The sequence below is a fragment of the Barbus barbus genome, assembly GCF_936440315.1.
Source record: "Barbus barbus genome assembly, chromosome: 24".
Taxonomy (NCBI): Eukaryota; Metazoa; Chordata; class Actinopteri; order Cypriniformes; family Cyprinidae; genus Barbus; species Barbus barbus.
This window is the reverse complement of record NC_136752.1, coordinates 28,302,590-28,325,363: the sequence shown is the minus strand read 5'-3', so window position 1 is coordinate 28,325,363 and position 22,774 is coordinate 28,302,590. Positions and strand designations below refer to the sequence as shown.

The window sequence follows — 22,774 nt, the reverse complement described above, 5'->3', positions numbered from 1 at the left end:
CGACTGCACATCTAAAGACCCCTCTGTCAAGCTCCTGAAGTTTGCAGATGACACCACACTGATCGGCCTCATCCGGGACGGTGACGAGTCTGCTTACAGACAGGAGGTTAAGGAGCTGGCTGTCTGGTGCAGTCTTAACAACCTGAAGCTTAACACACTCAAAACAATAGAGATGATTGTGGACTTCAGGAGAAACCCCCCTGCTCTCCCCCCACTCACCATCATGAACAGCACTGTGACTGCAGTGGAGTCATTCAGATTCCTGGGCACCACCATCTCTCAGGACCTGAAGTGGGATATTCACACAGACTCCATTGTCAGGAAGGCCCAGCAGAGGTTATACTTTCTTCGCCAGCTGAGGAAGTTCAACCTGCCACAGGAGCTGCTGAAACAGCTCTACTCTGCCATCATTGAATCCATCCTCTGCACTTCAATAACTGTCTGGTTCAGCTCAGCGACCAAATCTGACCTCAGAAGACTACTGAGGGTAGTCCGGACTGCTGAGCGAATCACTGGTACAACCCTCCCCACTCTCCAAGAACTGTACTTATCCAGAGTGAGCAAAAGGGCTGGTAAAATCACTCTGGACCCCTCACATCCAGCACACTCCCTTTTTGAACTGTTACCATCTGGTCGACGCTACAGAGCTCTGAGCACCAGAATGACCTGACACAGGAACAGTTTCTTCCCTCAGGCAATCCATCTCATGAACACTTGACAATAATTATGGAACACACAACACTATACACTTATGCACTTACTTACTTATGCACTATTTCAAATTTGCACATAATATACCTGTACATACAACTGTCAATTTGTATATTGTAATTCCCTATTTACTTATTCTATTTTTATTATTTTATTATCTGTGTTTTTGTTCTGTCCCTGTCATTCTGATGCACTGTGGAAGCTTCTGTCACAAAAACAAATTGCTCGTAACCTGATTCTGATTCACAAATAACAATACAATTATTAGCATGCTTTTCAGTCATGTAGTTTGTTCTAAATGCTTAATATATTTTCCTTTCTTCTGCTCAAGTGTTGTCATCATTCCCCTGTTAAACAATGCTTTGATCTTTCTGACGTCATAATTAAAGGTCTGACGTCATAATCAACTGGCCACACGGTTTAAACTGTATCTCTTAGAGTCTTATCTTTACTGTTCAGCACAAATATTGACTGTAAAGAATGTACGATCTTATTTTCAAGACGTGATTGTCACTACCGAAAGTCATGTGACCGGTTTATTTTAGATGACATAAGCCTATAATGAAAATACTTGTGACAAACGTTATGGAGTTATTTGACCTTTCAAATGTGAAAAGATGTACTTCAACCTTCAGCAGAAGTTTTGTCCAGTATTATATTATATCATTTTGTCGATATCTGTCAGATCATTTGTGCTATAATGACTCCATCAATGAACCAATCACTCATAAAAGATAGGCTACAGCGCCACCTTTTGTTATTGTTGGTAATGACAGCATTGAAGATAAAATACAAAACCTGTGTAGCCTATTTATGTGCATGTGTAATGAATGCTTGTACTTCGTTTAGACATTCAGAACAAGTTGTTAGTAGTATCTTATATGCAAAACATGGTGGTATAAGTAACACCAACAATAAGAAAGCCTATAGTTTCACAGCCTTCTATTGTTTTATTTTTCTCAGACAGAAAAACCAATCAGGCAATGCATCAATATATGAACCAAAATTAGGCACGTTTTAAAAAGTCTTTTGGCATTTTTATTTTATAAAACTCAATTAGCCTATCTAAAAATGCGCCATGAGAAATTAAGCATCATATAAAGAAATGTGTCAGGATATTTGAGTAGGCTATATTTATTATTTTTCCATTCTACCATTCTAAAAAATTCGTGTGATTCTGTCGACATGTGCAATCCTGGGAAACCCATAAATGTCCAGATTGAAGTTGTTGCAATTTGGGGTTTAAATTAAGGATTTTATAAAGCTTTTCGGGTCAAGCCACATGTTTTTAGGAAGTTGTTGGGAGTTCAAAATAAGGAACAGGTCTGTAGTTGAGGTCTTTCAGGAGATTCCAGGCTGTGTTTGGATTGGACTGGTAATGATATGGGTTTGCCACTCCCTGTGGGGAATTCCCACTGTAGCCGGATTGAAAGCGCTCTGACTCCGCCTACGGTGCGGTTCACATTACCGCCAGCACACTTCACAGCAGTTTCATTACCGTGTAGAGTTTAGCTCAACCTGATGTTAAAAAGCCATTTGCGTCTGGAGTATCTGAGGCGGTGGTGGGATGAGAAACAAAAGCGAATGTCTCTGGTGTCATAATGTCACGGTGATTTTGCGTTTTTACATCGCTACATTTCTATATTGACGATCCGCATTAAAGCTTCGAAATGGCACGAAGTGGCGGCGAGAAACAAGGCAAACTCGATTTCGACGAAAGTCGGATTGACTCCGGAATCGACTCGTACAAATCCATATCCAGAGAACAGGACGGGAGTCCAGACAGCTCAGAGGATAAAGATAAAAGCTGCGCTACAGACGAGAGACTGGACTCTGCTTACGTCTCTTCATCGCTGACCGTGGACAGTTTGGGGGATTTTATCGAGAAATGCAGCATTTCTGAATGTGAACGCGCGACGGACTGTGAATACACTGAAGAGGAAGTCACTTTCTTAACCACTGTTACAGAAGATGGAGACACGTACGTTTATAAAACTCCCCTTCATTGATAAGTTCCCATGCATCGCTTGTGTGCGGTTCAAATGTGTTTTGATGTCTAAATATTGGCTTTTTGTGAGTTTAATTAACGCGCTTTAAGCAATAAGCAGGGTGTTCATAGACGCGCGCGCCATTATACAACACGTTCTATATGCATTATTCTAAAACGGGTTGTAGCTACATGAGAAAAAATTAGAATTTTAAATTCTAAAGAAACAAGTTATTAACTTTTTGAAAGGCATTTTTATTTGCCATCTTTCCATGTGATGTGTGTAGGCGCTGCACATTGATTCGGTAACAGGTGTTTCGTTAATTAGTGCTAAAATCTTTATTAATTGAAGCTAAATACATGTTCACCATTTTACTGTGGCCCCATTTGATCAATATTTAGATTGCATTGCAACATTCCGTTATGCCAGGGTCTACTTTGAACTGAAAACTAGTGTATTTTTAGAAAAAAATGCATTCATTTTATAAAAGCAATATGCACTTTAACACGTGTTTTGTGAACATAAGCTCAAAGGGGTTGCAGATACACATACAGGCCTATCTTGTTGCTTAATTTTAATCCAAAACAATGCAATGATTTAGGTGCCATAGCCAAAATGTCTAGAAGCAGACAAAGAAGGGATGCATTCTAAAAAAATGTCTAAATTTGATGCATGTTAAGTCATAATGGGATAAAATAAGTTAACCGTTTTGTTTTTCAGCTAACAGGCTTCTTTAGTGTCATTTTTATGTAATTTTAAACCAGGAACTCATTTTTTACTCCTTGATTAAATTCATATTCAAAACAAAATGGACTCTTTGCAGCTTATAATGCTAGGCTGATGGCATGGAGATATGAATGGTGTTCAGAAAGTGTGCAGGATGTTGCTTCAACCCTTTACTGGCATTTAATGGCCTAGATTTAGTTTGGCAAGGCATTAAATGGTCATTCACCACATGTTATGTTGTCAAACAGAGAGGACAGGTATCTGGCACTCAGTGTAAAAAGTGGATGAGAGAAACGATGAAGTTTGTAGTATGAGTTTTCATGGTGGACTTCATAAATAAGGCCCATATAACTGGAAATAAAGATGGCTTTGAATAATAACCTACAATGCACTTCATTCATTTTAAAGTGCAAACAAATGAACGAGCTCAATTTTAAATGCACATTAATTTTTTAGCAAATAAATGCATTTATTTGAAGTGGAGACCAAATTAAAATGGATTATTCTTTTCAAAAATGGTCCAAACTATTGGTAGGCAAGAAACTAAAATAAAAAATAGTCTAAATTGATGAATTTTACAGCCTGTTTTAGTTTGCTGAGTGACACATTCTCATGTGACCGATGAAGTTTTGATTACAGTAGCAGGGTTTTCGGTTTAAACACTACAGTCAGTTAACAGACGTCTAGAAACTGGATCTGCCGTTTATGGCGCATGAGAAGAAGAAAGCAGAAGTATGCAGACAAGCAGTGGAATTCCCCTCGTTGGGTCAGAAAGCACGTTGTAATGACAGCTTTTTGGAAAGGGCAAAGCATTTGTTATAAACACGTTTTTGTGATCTTTTAATACTTATTTACCCCAAAAGCACATGTCACAAACATGTTTATGCAAGCAGTGACCTTTACACCAGTTCGTGGTTCAACCTGTAACGTATATGTTCAAAAGCATAAGCAAACATTCACCGCACCAGTGGGCACGTACACACAGTCTGGTTAATGTCAGACTGTTTTCATTTCTGCATTGGTTTTCAGTGACAAACCAGGATGTAAATACGGTTGTGATTTTGAGAACATCTCGCATCTTGAATCATAGTGGCCTGCTAAGGTTTACCTTTGGCCTGCTTTTGTTGCCATTGCAAGAAAAAACCTCCTTTGTCTTTTCCCTGAATGTCATCCGAGTAAAGAAGATGGTTCTAAAGAAATGCCAATGGCTGTATGAAATCCCCAGGCACTCTGGAAAAGCAAATATACTAAGGAATTTTTTGAGTAGTTCACCAAAAAAATAACCATTTACAATAAATTCCAAGAGTTTTGATCAAAATAACTTTTAAGTTCTTTATAGTGCATGTTTTCATGGTGGACTCCCATAAATAAGGCCCAAATGGAACTAAAATGATAATATCTGAACTATTTGAATAACAATTAATTTAGCTCGTCATTCCTGTTGCAGTACAAGCAGTGCTGGGTAGATTACTTACAAATTGTAGATTAGAAATGACATGATTAACATGAACATAATCTGGATTACACATTAGGTAATGTAGTCTGACTACTTTTACATTACTAACGCATTTATCGCATAGACTTGAATGTGATTATTGTGATTATTTTAGGGTGTTCATGAAAAGCTAATAATTAATGAAATCATAAAAATCCCTATATTACATGAAGAAAAGTCTTCCAGGTTTGAAATATTGTTGTCCAGACTTCCAATATTAATAATTAGTGAATAATTGCTTGCATAATTATTAGTCTCGTGTATTTAATTGGTAGGTTAATTTAGAAGAAAAAAAATAAGTGTATCAATAAATTAAGTAATTTACTGCCATTGTGCATATGTAATCCATAAAAAAAAGTATCTGTAATCTGATTATCAGCATTTTAAAATGTTAAATAATCTAATTATGAGTACGTAATTATAATTTTTTTTTTAATCCAGATTCCATGTAAACCGTTTCTACCCAGCACAGTACAAGTGCAAGCAAATGAAGGAGCTTAATTTTAAACGCACATTAATTTTGTTGGGAAATTTATTGGGCATTTACTACAGCAGTTTGGTGATAACGTTTTGCTTAGCTATCAGAAATATTGTGCACAAGTCATATGGACTTTGTCATACAGTTCAGCCCCAGTCCTCATCCACTTTCACTATGTGGGAAAAGAGCAGCATGAACACTCTTCAAAATCTCTCCTTTGGCGTTTCACAGAACAAGGTCACTTGGTGGAATAAATGATGACCGAATTTTCTTTTTTTAGGTGAACCTGTTAATTTCATATGCAGCGAAACGATATGATTCATGATCGATTTACCACAATCAGATTGATGACACTGATGTTGTTCTCACATTATTTACATGCTGAAACCACTCGCTTCTACCTGTTTCCTTCTGGCTTACTGTAATAGTGAAGACTAGGTTATCGCATGTGGGGAAAGTAGCCGAGAAATCACACACCTGCAAGGAAATACGGCAACCAGAGGATGGGAAAAAAGATAATGAGTGTGCATTAATTTATGTTCCTGCATGCATCATTTACTGGTTCTGTTTGTGACTCATCTGAGAGCGAATGGATTTGCAATCAGCCAAAAACATGCCTAGGTCATACCGTATTTTAGCCTAAAAGAAAAAAAAAACAAAAACAAGAGAAAAGGGGTATTTTGCATAAAGAAAATAGTCTATTTTTAGGACACTTGATTGTGTTATTGAAAAACTTCCTTATTTTCCTGATGCAAAATGCAATCTTATTTTAGGATGAAATGTGACCTGGACCTGTTTTCTTGAGATTAACCCAACTGCAAATCCCTCTCTTCGTTTGCAACATTTCGATTTTTGTCTTCACATTTCATCTCTGTTTGAAATCAGCTGCGCTGTAATTTTTGTAGGGTTTTAGTAACCAAAGCAGCTCCCTCTGAAGGGTTTTTATCATTTGATAGCAAGACGATCGCTGATACGAATGCTCTTATAATGCACAAAAGTTCCAGAGTTGCGCAATGGCTGAATGCGTTTGTCAGCGACATACACTTTTGTGTGGCGTATTTCTCAGTATCGTTCACCCTATTTTTTCCATCACACATTGTGAAATGTGCTGCTTTTAGACTGCGGTTTGCTTGATAGTTCCTTCCCCTAACCGTTGGCTCTGCTTCAGCGTTTAACTGGCGTTTAACCAGCAACTTTTTTTGTTTGTTTGTTTTCTAGGATTCTCCATTTGGCCATAATCCACGAAGAGGAATGTTTTGCACATCAATTGATAGAACTGTTTCCTCCAGACCTGATGGATATTCAGAACAACTTGTATCAGGTATTATGTTAAGAATCTCAATTGCATGACAAATTTAGCATTTAATGGATCGGTAAGCGATTTCTACAGAAGCCCGTTCTGCTCGTGTTACATGAATAAGACCCTGAAGGAACAGAAAAGCTGTTGAGGGTAATCTTGCATGAATGTTGTAATGAGTTTGGTTATATTTGTTTCCCCTTTGAGGGAAACTCCCTGAGCGCGTATCAAAGAATGATGGGGGTTTATTACACTCGTTTGACAGCCTCTGTTTCAATTGTTATTTTGAAATTTGGGGTTTATCCGGTGATAACCGACGAGGGGCTTTCTGAAGAAACCCCCTACGCAGACTATATAGTTAGAAAAGCGAAATGAACCATTTATTGACTTTTTGGTAGAAGGAAGCTGTGGCCAAGTCAACAGACTGATTAATATTCACAGTCATGGAAATATCAATGAATTACCCTCTAAAGCTGTGTTAACCATTCAGGGTGTGATGTAACATCTAAAATAACCACAGGTGATTATTGTGATTACTCTCAAATTCACCATGGAAAGTGGTGATGCACCTCTGGAATATCTGTAGCTGGAGGCACGGACTGATGTGTAAATTTCACATTATAATACATCATTTTTGGGGAAAGAACATGATTATGTTCTTGCTTTGAAGAAAAAAGAAACATTAAGGGGTTTTCTTTATTAAAAATGCATGCATCTGAGGGTTCAAACTGTGATTTCCAGCCTTGGAAATGATTAAAATCTCACTGGAATAGGAACACAAATATTTCTAGTTGTGCTCTGTTCCAATATATTTTCTCAGAAATCATGAATGATAGAAATGCGTTGATCAAAAGGCTGGGATCACTAGACATTGTGGATCTTATCTAAAAATGTGACCTTTTTTGTTCAAAATACTCTATTAGTTAATATTAACACTGATTCATTTGTCTAGTTTTAGATTACAGTCAATTTGAAATCAAAATACGCCCTGCTTATCGTCAATGATTCACCAGTATGTGTTATTCAGAGAAAGAAAATGTCGTAATCTTTTATCAAATGTAATAACTTGCTCCACCTAAAGAAACAACTTTCCTTTTCTGGAAAGGGAAAACCCAAGCATCCAATCGATTCCTGACGGATAAAAATCGCACCATCTTTTCCTGCATTAAATATCATGTTTAGGCCCAAAATATCACATTATTGAAGTAATATGGGTTGCAAATATTGATGTTAGTTGGGTTTATTAGAGAAGAGGATGTCAGATTCGGGTCAGACGGTCTTAAAGCACATCAGGGTGTGAGTCTAAAGGAAACGCAGCACAAATCTGACAGTCAGCACTTAAAGCTGTGAGTAATACTGGTGTTGCTGCCCTTTTACCAAAAGCCACGTAATCAACTAAGACCAGGCCATTGAATATATTACTCACATGTTTCCTTTTGACACAGTCAGTGTGTTACTCCCAGATTGAGTAAACCTGTGTATGGTCCCTCTTCTTAGGAACAAGTGAACCCCAGTTCTTATTGTCCTTCCTGGATGTGATTAATGCCATTCTACTTTGCTCTTGCATACTGTGCTCTTACACGGGCTAACTGTCAGGTTGATGGTGGCCTGAAGCATTGGGGTTGTATCTTTGCCTTTGAGACACGGGGACCGTCCCCAGACTGCACATAACTCAACATATCCGGTTGTATTAAAAAATGAAACCATACTTCGGTTCACATGTACCCTTTTGGAACACTGGGTTTATATAAATTAAAAAAAAATTAAAAAATACAATAAATATTTAATAAATTAAATTGTGTGTATATGTATATTATACTAATTAGGGCTGTCAAATGATTAATTGCATACAAAATATTATTTTAATTTGATTTTAATTAATATTTAAATAATTATTTGCATAGTGTGTGTACTATATATTTATTTTGTATATACAAATCCACATGCATTTAAAAAAAATTATGTAGACGTAAATATTTTCAAAATATATACTGTGTGTGTATTTATATATACAGAACATATTATGCAAACAAAAACTAAAATAATTAAATAATTTAATTAGTAAAATAATTGTATGTAATTATAGAATTTATAATTATAAATTATATAATTGCATACAATTATATAATAGTTATTTTAATATGCATATAGCTTAATGATAAATTATTTTAATCATAAAATAGTATTAATAATAAAAATTAATATAGAAATAAAAATGCACATTGTTTAACTGTAATTATATTTCATATAAAATTAAAATGTATTTTAAAACAGACAATTTATTTAAATTATAAATTTTTCTAAAATATATCAATAGTTATTACTATTTTGTCATTACAGAAAAACACTATAATGTTCAGAATCAGATCTATTTTCATGTGGCCGTGCAATGTTTTTGTCATTAGCCAGGATGTTCGTACATAACTTGCTAACTTAATTCTGCTGTCTGTAGACACCGTTGCATCTGGCCACGTACTTGAACCAGCCCACCGTAGTGAAGGGCCTTGTAGAGAAGAGGGTCTCGCTGGAGCTCCAGGACCAGGAAGGAAACACCCCTCTCCATGTGGCGTGTGAGCACGGATTCTGGGATTGTGCCAATGAGATGATCCTCAAAGCCTCGCCCAGCAAACTCGCCAACGTGCTGGAAACCCAGAACTGGAGAGGTGAGAGTCATCATATCCGCTAGTGAACTGAACAAACCTCTACTGGTATTAAGTGTGTGAATGGTCCTGCAGCATTTGTGCTCCAGACATGACTGATTCTTCGAATCCTGTTTTGTTGTAGCAGCTGCATAGCATAGCAACATACTCAAAACACCCTAGCGAGTGCACAGATACAGAATCTGTTTTTGTGTTTTTCTAGCGTGTATATTGGGAAGAGTCATCTTGAGAAATGCAGTCACACTTCTGTGACGTCGGTTCCTTCGCTTGTGTTGATTCTGACTGGATCATGAGGTTTTTTTAGTGAACAGAAACAGTCGTGTCAGAACAAGGAAGTTGGCAGCAAAAAGTGCCCTGGAGTTTTTCCATGTTGTCATGAACTTCCAGTATCAGCGTTTCATAACGTCATCGTCATTCAGTTTTCTCTTCATGTCAGCTGCGGTCACATTTTAGGACGTGTTCTGACTACTTCTTTTATCAAACTTACTGTATTGATAAAAAAGCAAAGAGAAGAAATATATTACAGTTTTGGGTATCAACATCATAAAGTGCGTTAAACATTACACCAGGGTTTCCCAAACTGGCTTAATAAGAGCTGCAGTGGGTTTGCCAGTTGATGAAAAGCTAATGATTCATTAAATCATAAAAATGTCAAGTATGAATAATTTAAACACTTGAACACTACAAATAGAAATATTAAGTTCCTCAGAAATAGTTCAAGTAAATATATTTTTTAAGGGGTTTAGCTGAAAAAAAAAAAAAGATTTGCATTATATGAACAAACATTAATAAACATGCTAAAAAGTCAGGTTTGAAATATTTTTGCCCAGACTTCCAGAATTAAGAGTTACTGGATATGTTGATGACGTTAGTGTTTCACAGCTGTACATCAGCAGTGTTTAGTAACTTGCATACTTATGAAAAAATGTAATCAGTTATTCCCTAGCATTTGTATATTTATGTAGCTTATATGTTTCTGACATCAGAGTTGATACTACTATATTAATATATATATACATCTGGAAGCTGAATAAATAATCTTTCCATTGATGTATGGTTTGTTAGGATCGGACTATATTTGTCTGAGATACAACTATTTGAAAATCTGGAATCTGAGGGTGTAAAAAAAAATCTAAATATTGAGAAAATCATCTTTAATGATGTCCAAATGAAGTTCTTAGCAATGCATATTACTAATCATAAATGAAGTTTTTATTTATGGTAGAAAATTTACTAAATATCTTCATGGAACATGATCTTTACTTAAAAGAAACATTTTGACCCATACAATGTCTCACTGGCTATTGCTACAAATATACCCGTGCTACTTATGACTGGGTCCAGGGTCACATATTAATGGAGGTGTATAATATTCCCTCTGATGTTATTGTGCAGGTCTGACGTGTCTCCACGTGGCCACGCTGCACAAGCATCACCGTCTCCTGCGGCTGCTGATGAAGAGCGGTGTGGATCTGAACATCCAGGTGAGCTGCTGCAGCCGATCTGTTGTATGAAGTGAAAGCCTTCGGTCTCGTGACCAAACGTCTGCCTGGTTTCTCCTCAGGAGGGAACGAGCGGGAAGACGGCGTTACATGTGGCGGTGGAGCTGCACGACCTGCCGGCGGTGAACCTGCTGCTCAACAAAGGGGCCGATGTAGACGCCGCCATGTTCAATGGCTGCACTGCGCTGCATCTGGCCGTGGGCCGGCAGGACGCCGCCATCGCCAACCTCCTGTGCCAGGCTGGAGCCGACAAGATGATCAGAAACATGGAGGACGAGACGGCCCTGGATCTAGCCGATGGCAACGATGATGTAAGGAGACCGAAATTACATTATTATCTAACAAAGCTTAAAAGTTTAACAAAATCTTCAAAATCAGACAGGAGATTGTGCCTCTTTCAGTCTCAACCAACTCTATATCAGTGTTGTTAATTAAAACTAAAACGCTGTTTGTTCACTGAAATAAGGCTTAAATCTAAATATTAGATGAAAAACTTTGAAAGGTTGCTTTGGCAGCTAACTAAAATAAAATATGAAGTACCAAAGTATTAAATATAACTAAAAAAAAATATATATCCTTGTGGGGACTTACATAGGCGTAATGGTTTTTATACTGAACAAACTGTGTGTGCTATTACCTTACACCAACCCTACACCTAAACTTAGCCCTCACAGGAGACTTTTTGCATTTTTAGATTTTCAAAAAACTTAATTCTGTGTGATTTATAAGCTTGTTTACCCGTGAGGACCTCAATTTAGCTCCCCACCGTGACACAAGTCCCCATGAGTCTGTGTGCATTCAGGTTTAAGTCCCCACCGGAATATAAAAACACACACAATATTATAATACTAAAATGACTAAATAGTACTAAATTATTAAACTTATTCATATTTTATAAAGCTATAGAGATGTTTAAAAAAAGATGACAAAAGCACATAACACATAAAAATACTGCATAACATGTTCAAAAAGACTCTAGAAACTAATTGAAATAAAAGTTGAAATGCTAAAACGACTAAATCTGAAATAAAAATAAATTAAAGCTAAATAAAATAAGGCACGAAACAAAATGACTAATGACTAAAATATTAAAAGAAATAAAACTATAATAAACAAAATATTAATACATTTTTATAAAAGTGTATAAATGATACTAATGCTGTTTGTAATGTCTTGCATAATGAGCGCTAGATTATGTTGATTATTAGTGTGCATGATGTGCAACCAATACATCACAACCCATTTGATTGAATTGAGGGTTGTAAAGTCAACATGAAGTCTAACTGACCCTGTGCACTGTCATTGTTTTACTGTGCATGTCATGATGTCTGTAAAGCAGCGTACAGTAATTGCATTTGTTCGGTAAGCTTTGCATTATGGGACGATGTGGTCACCGTTTCTCCTTTTGCTTTTGCAGATTTTGGCCTTGTTCCCCTTCGACGACATTCAGATCATGGGCAGGACTGTCATGAACTTCTCCTGAACATGTCAGCGCCATGTTCTTCATTTTTGAAAAACTGATCTGAAGTTGCAGGACTCTGGTCTTAATGATGTACAGCTTTTGGAAATGTCTGCATGTAACCTCATCTATTTATGTCCAGTGGAGATCAGACCGGTTGATTTGTGCCGCAGTAACAGCTTGGAGTCATGTGGTCGGGACATGCGGACCTAACTCCTATTGTATGTAGTCTGTTGAAAAACCTTCAGGTCAAACAACACAAATGCATTCTGGTTTATAATTAGCGTTATTTGATGTTTTGTAGCAATACAGTGCTGGTGTAAATGAGAGGAGCAAATGAAACACTGCTTTGCAAACGTGTTTTCCAAAATTAAACACAATAGTGCCAATAAAAGTAGTTTTTATATTTACGTGCAGCGTATTCTTTCTAAGAATGCATGTGCTTTTACGAGACCTTTTTTTAATTAACTGCGTACCATGAACACTTGCCAGTAACTATGATGTTTACTTCACAATCATATCATTTACATTTTGGTTCTCAATGTTAAACCCTGTGTATAATACAAACCAAACAGATGCTGGTGACAGATTCATGCTTTGGAGTTTTTAAGAGGAAAAATGTGCTGCAGTTCTCATAAGTATTGATGCTGGGAAAACAACAATGGGCAGAGCATACAGGAAAAGCCACAAAAACTAGTTCCTGGTATATTTGTAAAAAGAACAGCATGGGGTGAAACCGTGTGTGTGTGTGTGTGTGTGTGTGTTTCCAATCATGTGCCACATCACTCTTCCTCATAGCTTACCAATACTGTATCCCCTTCATGTAAACTCAGGTTAAAATGCTTTCCACTTCATGTGAACCAATACATTTTCTTGTAAATAAATATTCATTTCCTTTCCTGTACAGTATATGATTGCCATCATATTTAGTGACTAAATATAGCATTAAATGCTTACTTTTAAAATCAAAAATGAATTTAAAGTAATACTTTTAGCAAAATAAAACAAAAACAAAATATTTTTTTAATTTTTTGTTACTTTTCTACTATAGCAATATGAGTTTTGCGAAAAATAATGAATTAATAAAAATAACGTAGCAGCTAAAATCAAATGTACATACTAGTAAATTTACAGTCTTCTGTTTAAGGTTTTATTTTTAACATTTGTTATACTCTATACTAAATATTATAAACATTAAGAAAAAGTATTAATTTATTTTCATTAATAAATTATAATAAATGTTAATTATTTTATATATTTAGTAATTAATGATGATCATATTAAATACAGTAACTTGCAATGAAAGTGCAATATTGCAAAATTTTAATATTTAAAAAATATTTAATATTTTAGAATTACATGAGTGTTGAGGAAACAGTGTAATAGGAATTTGGATCTTGTTTAAAAAAAGAATTTCTAGAGAATTAGCTATAATATGTTTATTGAGCTCTAATATATTAAAATATGACTGTATACTGTATGATTGCAATTGTATTTGGTGACTAAATATATGAATAAATGCATATTTTAGAATACAAATAAGTAATATATTTAAGCAAAATTGTATAAATATATTTTTACAATATTTGATATTTCTAAATATTTTTACATTTATTTTTTTTCTAATATGACACTATGATTATTAAGAAAATAGCTTACAAATAATAAATTAATAAAACTAATGAAGACAAAAGCAATAGTTAAATCTAAATGTATATCCTAGTAAATTTACAGCCCTCTAATATTTTTAAACATGCATTTATGCATTCATTTAAGCGTTACAATAAAATATGCAATATTGCAACTTTCATACAATTTTATGAATATATTTTAACAATATTAAAATTAAAACATATAGAAACAAATAAATGCTAAAAGTAAATGTGTATCGTACTAAATTTACAACATAATGTTTTAAAATTTTATTTTTCAATATTTGGGGACAAAATACATTCTACTAAAATGTTTTAGTTTTACAATAAAATGTGCAAAAGTTTATAAAAAAAAAATTATAATCACAGAGAAGCAGGTATTATTATAATATGTATTTCCAAAGATATATAAAAAGTAAATTAAAAAGTTGCATTTACAAAATTGTATAATAATAATAATAATATACACTCCCTCTTGTGATAATATGACCGTCTGTGGAAGTTTGCAGTGTCGCCAGACAACAGAGGGGCGCTACACATTCCAGCGCATTGAGAATCTGCGCCGAGTAAATTACAAATTAAAAGTCCCTCACGAAGCATAATGAATCCCCCGCCCACAATTAACAAAGGACATTTTACTCTCTGCACTGTGTCAACATGACTGTTAGACAATAAAACCTTCAAATATTGACCGAGGCCTCGTAATACTAAATCCAAGAGGAAACTATACGGATATGTGAAGGCGTGTCTTATTTTCGAAACCGGAAGCGCTGCAGTGTGTGTTAACACGTCAGTGAGTCCAGATGAACTCATGAATGAAGCAGGCCGAGAAGTTTTAGCTCAGAAACACTCGGGATTTGTCCGGATCCTGGATGTTGATGGTTTAATTCCTGTCCGAAGGCTTCAGCGATACATGTTCGGTGCAGGAGCCCGTCTGGAGAAGTCTTTCAGCGGCTGTTTTAGGGAGTTTTGAAGCTGCTGCTGCTGGAAAATGCCTCTGTTTCCATGGAGGTACTGAAACATCACGATAACACTTAAATATAACATCTCTGACGGCAAAGTCGCCTTTAATGTAACATTTCAGACATTTCATGAAGCATTTCACAGTTAGAATCGTTTAAGTTTAAATAATTCATATCTTCTGCCTGCTTTTATGTGTAGCCTAATTACTTCTGTATCAATAAGTAATTACATACGGATTATATATATATATATATATATATATATATATATATATATGCTGTTCATTTGAACTTCCTGTTCATCAAAGAATCTTGAAAAAACAACCATCATTAATAATAATTGATGATAATTTTGCAGCAAATCAGCAAATTAGAATGATTTCTGAAGATCATGTGACACTAAAGGCTGGAGTAATGATGCTGAAAATACAGCTTTGATCACTGGAATAAATTACATTTTACAATATATTCATGTAGAAAAGAGGTGTTTTAAATTGTAAAAAATATTTCACATTTTTTACAGTATTTTTGATCAAATGAATGCAGCCTTGGTGAGCAGAAGAGACTTCTTTCAGCACATTAGATATATATATATATATATATATATATATATATATATATATATATTTTTTTTTTTTTTTTCCCCTATTTATGTCCACTGTAATTTTTATTTCTTTTTTACTAAATAGTTTTTTTTTTTTTTTACAGCCACATATGTGACCCCTGGACCACAAAACCAGTCTTAAGTGTCAATCTGAGGGTGCAAAAAAATCTAAATATTAAGAAAATTGCCTTTAAAGTTGTCCAAATGAAGTTCTTAGCCATGCATATTACTAATCAAAAATTAAGTTTTGATATATTTACAAAATATCTTCATGGAACATGATTTTTACTTAATATCCTAATGATTTTTGGCATAAAAGAAAATGGAAAATTTTGACCCATACAATGTATTTTTGGCTATTGCTACAAATATACCCCAGCGACTTAAGACTGGTTTTGTGCTCCAGGGTCACATATATAGTTGAGCTCCAGTTTTAAGTGATTTAATCTGCTAGAAACTGTTTTTTTTTTTAAAGAGAAAAAAAAAATGAGTATTCAGTAAGCTGGGAGAGTCGTGGAAATTCACTGGTCAGAAGGTGTGGAAACTCTGAATGAAGTCTTTCAGAGACGCTTGGCAAACACATTTATGAAGTCTATTAATTGCAAAGCTTTGAATTGCCATTGTGACGCATTCCTCTCAGCTGGTCCTGATAGCCGTGGTCTAATGAGAGGTGTCAGGTAACACAGGTGGAATAGGGGTTAGTTTGTGGCGTCCTGAGCTCTGAACACAAAGCCGTTCTGTTGGAATGGGATCAGACCTGCTGGATTCACACGACACACAGGAATGAGCGCTGAATTATGCAGTTACACCTGATTTCTTCTCTAAAGACTCCTGTGTTGCATTTCGAGCAGGTTTGCAGATGCGTGTCAGCTTTTGTTTTGGTTCAGTAAAGCTAAGTGGACATGTGTACTGTAGTGAGAGTAATGTATGATATTTTCTCCTCAGTTTGTGTTGGTGTGTGGCGCTGTGTGTTCTGCCGTCTGTGTTTGCTGATGCTGAAGACGCTTCGCTGCTGGGCGGCTGGCAGGACGTGTGGCTCTTCCGCTTGTTCCTCAATGTTTTGGGCTACTCCACCATCATCATCCCCGGATATTTTCTTATCAGCTACTTCAAACGAATCAACTATCTTGAAACAGGTTTGTTGAAGTAACCCACCCTGAGCACACTTACTTGAGTCGTTTCCAGTCAAAAGTTTATTTTTTCGCTATAATTTTTTTCCCCGCTTATTTTTTTCCTACTATATTTTTTCCTAGCTATGTCCACTATATATTTTATTTTGCCGCTTATTTTTTCCTACTTATGTCAAAAATTATAATTTTTTTACGCCTTATTTTTGTAACTTAGTCTGCCATCATTAATTTATTCCTATTCTTGTCCCCTGTAATTTTTTCCCCACTTATTTATTCCTACATTTTAAAAATATTTTTACCAGTTATTTTTCCAACTTATGTCCACTATATATATACAGTTGGGCAAAAAAGTATTTAGTCAGCCACCAATTGTGCAAGTTCTAGTCCACTTTTCTTTTATTGGTCGGATGAAATATGCTAATTTTTAGAGATAGGAATTTTGGGTTTTCATGAGCTGTATGCCAAAATCATCAATATTAAAACAATAAAAGGCTTGAACTACTTCAGTTGTGTTGTAATGAATCTAAAATATATGAAAGTCTAATGTTTATCAGTACATTACAGAAAATAATGACTTTATCACAATATGCTAATTTTTTGAGAAGGACCTGTATAGTTTGAAAATATTTTCATGTATTTACATGCATATGTTAATATTAATATAATTTATATTATATATATAAATCTATTTAATATATAAACATAACATATTTTTCTTAAAAGTATACATGCATGTGTGTGTATTTATATATACATCATAAATAAACACAGTACACGCACATATATTATGTAAACAAAAACTTTTATTTTGGATGCGATTAATCGCAATTAATTGTTTGACAGCATTAATATACGTGTATATATATATGTTCTGCTTATGTTCATTACAATTGATTTTTTTATTTTTCCCAAAATATTTTTTTCCTACATATGTAAACTGTAATTAATTTTTTCACACTTGTTTTTTCTTGCTTTCGTCCACTATAATTTTATACAAGGTTGCTTTGATCAAAACGGTCATAATTTTTCTTTCCATTACCATTTTCCATTCTCTCTGTTAAGCAATAAGTTAGTATTTTGACCTTAACATGGGTTAAAGTCATCAGCACAATATTTAATGTATGCATTATTGTAGCAGCAGCTCCTGTGTTCAGAAACTGACAGATTACAGAAAGTACTTGTCAAACCTGATTCTTGACACACTGCAGATGTTTCTGTAGGTCGTGGGCTTTGCTTTCCTGTCATAAAGACGTGTGTGTTTGGGAATGAATCTAAGACTGGACTGCTGGATGATGCTTCACCGGCGTCCAGAAACGAGTCTGAATCCAGTTCATCTGCTCGACAGGCCTTCAAACTCATCTTCTGTGCTGCTGGACTCCAGGTTATACGTTCATTTGACACCACACTCGATCATTTAACTATATGCACAAGTTAATAGTCTAAATAATAATAATTTTTCACTTTTTAAATAGTTTTTCATTTAACTATGTTAATATTATACAGTATACATATGTGTGTGTGTATGTGTGTGTGTGTGTGCATGCGTGTGCATGTTTTTTCACCTTTTTTTGTTAATAATTTTTATTATTTAATTAAAATCACCATGAAGGCAGTGCAGCCTATTTTGCCAGTGATACTTGTTGGATTCTCAATAGTGTAATTACAGTATTTTCTTTTATTTAAAATTAATTTAATTAATTTTTTTAAATACTTTACTGAAATGCAAAAAATGCTATATTACTTATTGTAATGTAATTCTTTACAGTATCATTGCGATATTTTTTTTATTTAAATGGTATTTTCTGATGAAGTTATTATTAATAATATGTGTATTAAGTTAATCTTCATGTGTTCACAATATGTAATATATCTATTTTTTTTATTATTTTATGGTTTAATTAAAATCACCATGAAGCCAATACAACACATTTTACCAATCATGATAAAAAATACTTTTTGAAAAATACAATTTAAGTAATATCTTTTTTGCATTTCAGATGATTTTTTTTTTTTTTTTTTTTTACAGTGTTATGTTTTTGTGTGTGTAGTTGTTTTTGTAATTCCCATGTTTCTTAAGATTAATTCTGATTAGATTCCCACTACTATAATTGCAGTTTTTTTTTATGTGAATAATAAGTTATTATTTTTAATATATAATTTTTCATTGTTTTCTTCATTGAACTCTTTGCACAAATGAATATTATTGTGAACACATGACTATTAAAAGACTATCTACATATACAGTGCTATGCATAAGTTTGGCATGGAGTACTTTCCATAAGATCACCTCTCAATGCAAATCAAACCAGCTATTAGGCTAACTGAAATAAAACCATGCCAATCTCTAGGTATGGTGAAGGCTATGTGATGATGTGGGACTATTTTAATTCGAAAAGCCAAGGGAACTTTATCAGGATGCATAGTATCTGGCCTTTAAAAATAAAAATCTGCCTGCCTCTATGGGAATTTAACATAGGGGTGCCCAAACTTATGCACCCTGTATTTTAAGGAAGAACATTTATTTATTTACGATACATTATTCATTCACAAAGAAAATTGGTGTCCTTAAAGGTTGGATTTTTCCCCATTTTTTTAATTAAGGCATTAAGTTCAATTTCCAAAAGATTATTTTTTATTCCTCTTTTTAGTCAACTTTAGCATGGGTGCCTAAACTTATGCATAGCACTGTATCTTTTTGCTCTCGTGCAGGCGTCGTACCTGACGTGGGGTGTTCTTCAGGAGCGGGTTATGACGCGCTCGTACGGTGCGACCGAGGTGGAAGGCAGCGGCGAGCGCTTCAAAGACTCTCAGTTTCTGGTGTTCATGAACCGGATCCTGGCGCTGACGGTGTCCGGTCTGTGGTGCGTCCTGTTCAAACAGCCCCGTCACGGTGCGCCCATGTACAAATACTCCTTCGCTTCACTGTCCAACGTCCTTAGCAGCTGGTGCCAGTATGAAGCGCTCAAATACATCAGCTTTCCCACACAGGTACAGTCTGCATTCTGGGTAAATCAGCTGGATGGTAGAGCAGGTTTATTTTATATAGCACACACTGTCATCATAGACAATGGTAATTCAAAGTTGTTTACATTTATGGTTTTCCTAAAATAATCGTAACAGATGATTAAGAAATAAAATTAACAATTTTTTTTTTTTAATTCTAATATGGTCTGACTGAATCAATCATGTCTTTCTGAACCGTGTCTTATACACAGAGACACTGTCATGTTAGAATAGAAAAGGGTTCTGTCCAAACTGTTGCTATAAAATTAGAAGCACACAATTCCCTAGAATATCATTATATGCTTAAACATTAAGATAGAAATGACTAAAGTAGTCAAACATGTTCATTAGAAGGGGGTGCCAATACTTTTGGCAATATAGTGTGTGTTTTTGTGCATTTCAGTAATAAGAACAAATTGTTAAATGGTGTGTATTATGTTAATGTGAATTTGGACTTTTCTTTATGTAAAATATATACTTTTTTTTTTTCTCACCGGTTTTGTGAGAATAGCATTAATAATATATATATTTAACAGATATACTCTGTGTATAAATCATATCATGGGTTGCACAATATATCTGTGATCATAGCGGTGATAGACAATATTTGCATTTCTTTGAAATATTAACATTGGTCTATTTACTCTGATATGGAAAGCAGATTATATCAGTGCTTTATTTTACCGATTCAAATAAAACAATACATAAATTATTATTGTGGTTTCAAGCATGCTAAATGGTTATCCATGGTTTGTAGGTTGAATATATTATAATATTCTTATTCCTGGTTTCACTTGTACCAAACATTAAAATTCTGCATTGGAATTTTAGTGTGAATTTATTTACACTATATTTATTTGTAGCAATAGCCAAAAATACATTATATGGATATGGATATACAAAATTATAAATTTTTCTTTTATGCCAAAAATCATTAGGATATTAAGTAAAGATCATGTTCCATGAAGATATTTTGTAAATTTCCTACTGTAAATATAGCAAAACTTAATTTTTGATTAGTAATATGCATTGCTAAAAACTTCATTTGGACAACTTTAAAGGTGATTTTCTCAATATTTAGATTTTTTTTGCACCGTCAGATTCCAGATATTCAAATAGTTACATATCTTGTATGTAAATTGACCCTTATGACTGGTTTTGTGGTCCAGGTTCACATTTTCTTTGAGACAGATGTTTGTCACATCGCTGCACAGGATTGAGCATGTTCTCGCAGCAGTGATTGACACCTCAGCTTGTGTTACTGTCATGATCCAACGGCTGATGTGTTTCCGTCACAGGTTCTGGCCAAGGCCTCTAAGGTGATCCCCGTGATGCTGATGGGCAAGATCGTGTCACACAAGAGCTACGAGTACTGGGAGTACTTGACGGCCATCCTGATCTCGCTGGGCGTCAGCATGTTCCTGCTCTCCAGCTCCAGCAGCAAACACCTGTCCACGGTCACCACCTTCTCCGGCGTCGTCATCCTCGGCGGATACATAGTCTTCGACAGCTTCACCTCCAACTGGCAAGACAACCTGTTCAAGTACAAGATGTCGTCGGTGCAGATGATGTTTGGCGTCAATCTCTTCTCGTGTCTCTTCACGGTGGGCTCTCTGCTGGAACAGGGCGCCTTCTTCGACTCCCTGGCTTTCATGATGCGGCACTCGGAGTTCACGATGCACGCCATGCTGCTGTCGGTTTGCTCCGCCTTCGGACAGCTCTTCATCTTCTACACCATCTCGCAGTTCGGCGCGGCAGTCTTCACCATCATCATGACTCTGCGGCAGGCCATCGCCATCCTCTTGTCTTGCTTCCTCTATGGTCACGCTGTCACCCTGGTGGGCGGCTTGGGCGTAGCTGTGGTCTTCCTCGCCCTCTTCCTGCGCATCTACGCCCGCAGCCGCGTGAAGAAGAGCAGCAAGCGGGCCGTGCAGACGCCCGTTGAGAAGGTTTAATCGAACGCTCGTTCAGATGTGTACAGAAGCCACATTTTCGTGGTTACTTTTTTCGTTTGCTGCAAAACTGTGGGTTTGTATTCCGTAAAGTCGGATGGTACAAAAAGGGATTATACTTTATCTTAAAGGGGTAGTTCACCCAAAAATGACAATTCTGTCATTAATTACTCACCCTCGTGTCGTTCCAAACTCATAAGACCTTCCTTCAACTTCGGAACACAAATTAAGATATTTATGATGAAATCCAAGAGCTCTCTGACCATGCGTAGCCAGCAATGCAACCGCAATAAACCCAATCCCAGAAACGTAGCAAGGACATCGGTAAAACAGTCACATCAGTGGATCAACTTCAATTTTACGAAGCAACGAGATTAATTTTTGTGCACAAAGAAAACAATTTATTCAACAATTCTACTCCATGAGTTATCGTCTTCTGCCATTTTTGGCATTTTGAACATAAACGCTGATTGCGTTCTGGGGAAAGCGCACACGTGTCGTGGTACTCTATAAAATGGTGGAAGACGGTAACTCGGGGAGAAGAATTGTTGAATAAATTATTTTTGTTTTCTTTGTGTACAAAAATTAATCTCGTAACTTCATAAAATTGAAGTTGAGCCACTGATGTCACATGGACTATTTTACCGATGTCCTTGCTACGTTTCTGGGTCTGGGAACATTTCAGTTGCGTTGCTGTCAATGGAGGGTCAGAGAGCTCTCAGAGTTCATCAAAAATATCTTAATTTGTGTTCCGAAGATGAACGAAGGTCTTACGGGTTTGGAACGACATGAGGGTGAGTAATTAATGACAGAATTTTCACTTTGGGGTGAACTATCCCTTTAAAGGGTTTTTGCCTGCGCGTTGTGATTTTTTTATTTTTGTGTGTGTGTGTGTGTGTGAGAGAAATGACTTGACGAGCCATCGAGTGAACACAGACTTTGATAGCCTTTGATATCTTTGCAATTTGGTACTGAAATGCGTTCAGTTTTTCTATTTAAAGTTTGCTTTAAGAAGTTGTTTGAGAGGAAAACAAAATGTTGTTGAGGTGGAGAAGCCTTAGGAGTGTTAATTTAGTTCTGTTAGCATCATATCTGGGTCATATTTCACTCCAAAATACAACAAATATGAAATTAAAAATAAAACACGATAAGAAA

At 35.5% G+C, this 22,774-nt stretch overlaps 2 protein-coding genes across 2 annotated transcripts; both read left to right on the top strand.

Moving 5' to 3' along the window:
- The first annotated feature begins 2,012 nt into the window (after positions 1-2,012).
- On the top strand, positions 2,013-13,283 carry LOC306844118 (NF-kappa-B inhibitor epsilon-like). Its single transcript, XM_079376038.1, has 6 exons — positions 2,013-2,692; positions 6,617-6,719; positions 9,148-9,358; positions 10,751-10,839; positions 10,920-11,168; positions 12,275-13,283. The coding sequence occupies exons 1-6, from the start codon at positions 2,382-2,384 to the stop codon at positions 12,338-12,340; spliced, it is 1,029 nt and encodes a 342-aa protein (XP_079232164.1). The 5' UTR covers positions 2,013-2,381; the 3' UTR covers positions 12,341-13,283.
- Positions 13,284-14,745: 1,462 nt separating this feature from the next.
- On the top strand, positions 14,746-21,723 carry LOC306844303 (adenosine 3'-phospho 5'-phosphosulfate transporter 1-like). Its single transcript, XM_079376314.1, has 5 exons — positions 14,746-14,979; positions 16,480-16,670; positions 17,885-18,045; positions 19,374-19,652; positions 20,966-21,723. Exons 1-5 carry the CDS (start codon positions 14,960-14,962, stop codon positions 21,620-21,622), a joined length of 1,308 nt encoding a protein of 435 aa, XP_079232440.1. The 5' UTR covers positions 14,746-14,959; the 3' UTR covers positions 21,623-21,723.
- Positions 21,724-22,774: the final 1,051 nt, after the last annotated feature.

Excerpts from the sequence above, each read along its gene's own strand:
- LOC306844303 (XM_079376314.1), top strand. The coding sequence starts at position 14,960 with ATGCCTCTGTTTCCATGGAG. Across the intron at positions 14,980-16,479 it reads ATGCCTCTGTTTCCATGGAG|TTTGTGTTGGTGTGTGGCGC; the intron begins GTACTGAAACAT and ends TTTTCTCCTCAG. Across the intron at positions 19,653-20,965 it reads ACATCAGCTTTCCCACACAG|GTTCTGGCCAAGGCCTCTAA; the intron begins GTACAGTCTGCA and ends TTTCCGTCACAG.
- LOC306844118 (XM_079376038.1), top strand. The coding sequence starts at position 2,382 with ATGGCACGAAGTGGCGGCGAGAAACAAGGCAAACTCGATTTCGACGAA. Across the intron at positions 9,359-10,750 it reads GGAAACCCAGAACTGGAGAG|GTCTGACGTGTCTCCACGTG; the intron begins GTGAGAGTCATC and ends GTTATTGTGCAG. Across the intron at positions 11,169-12,274 it reads TAGCCGATGGCAACGATGAT|ATTTTGGCCTTGTTCCCCTT; the intron begins GTAAGGAGACCG and ends TTGCTTTTGCAG.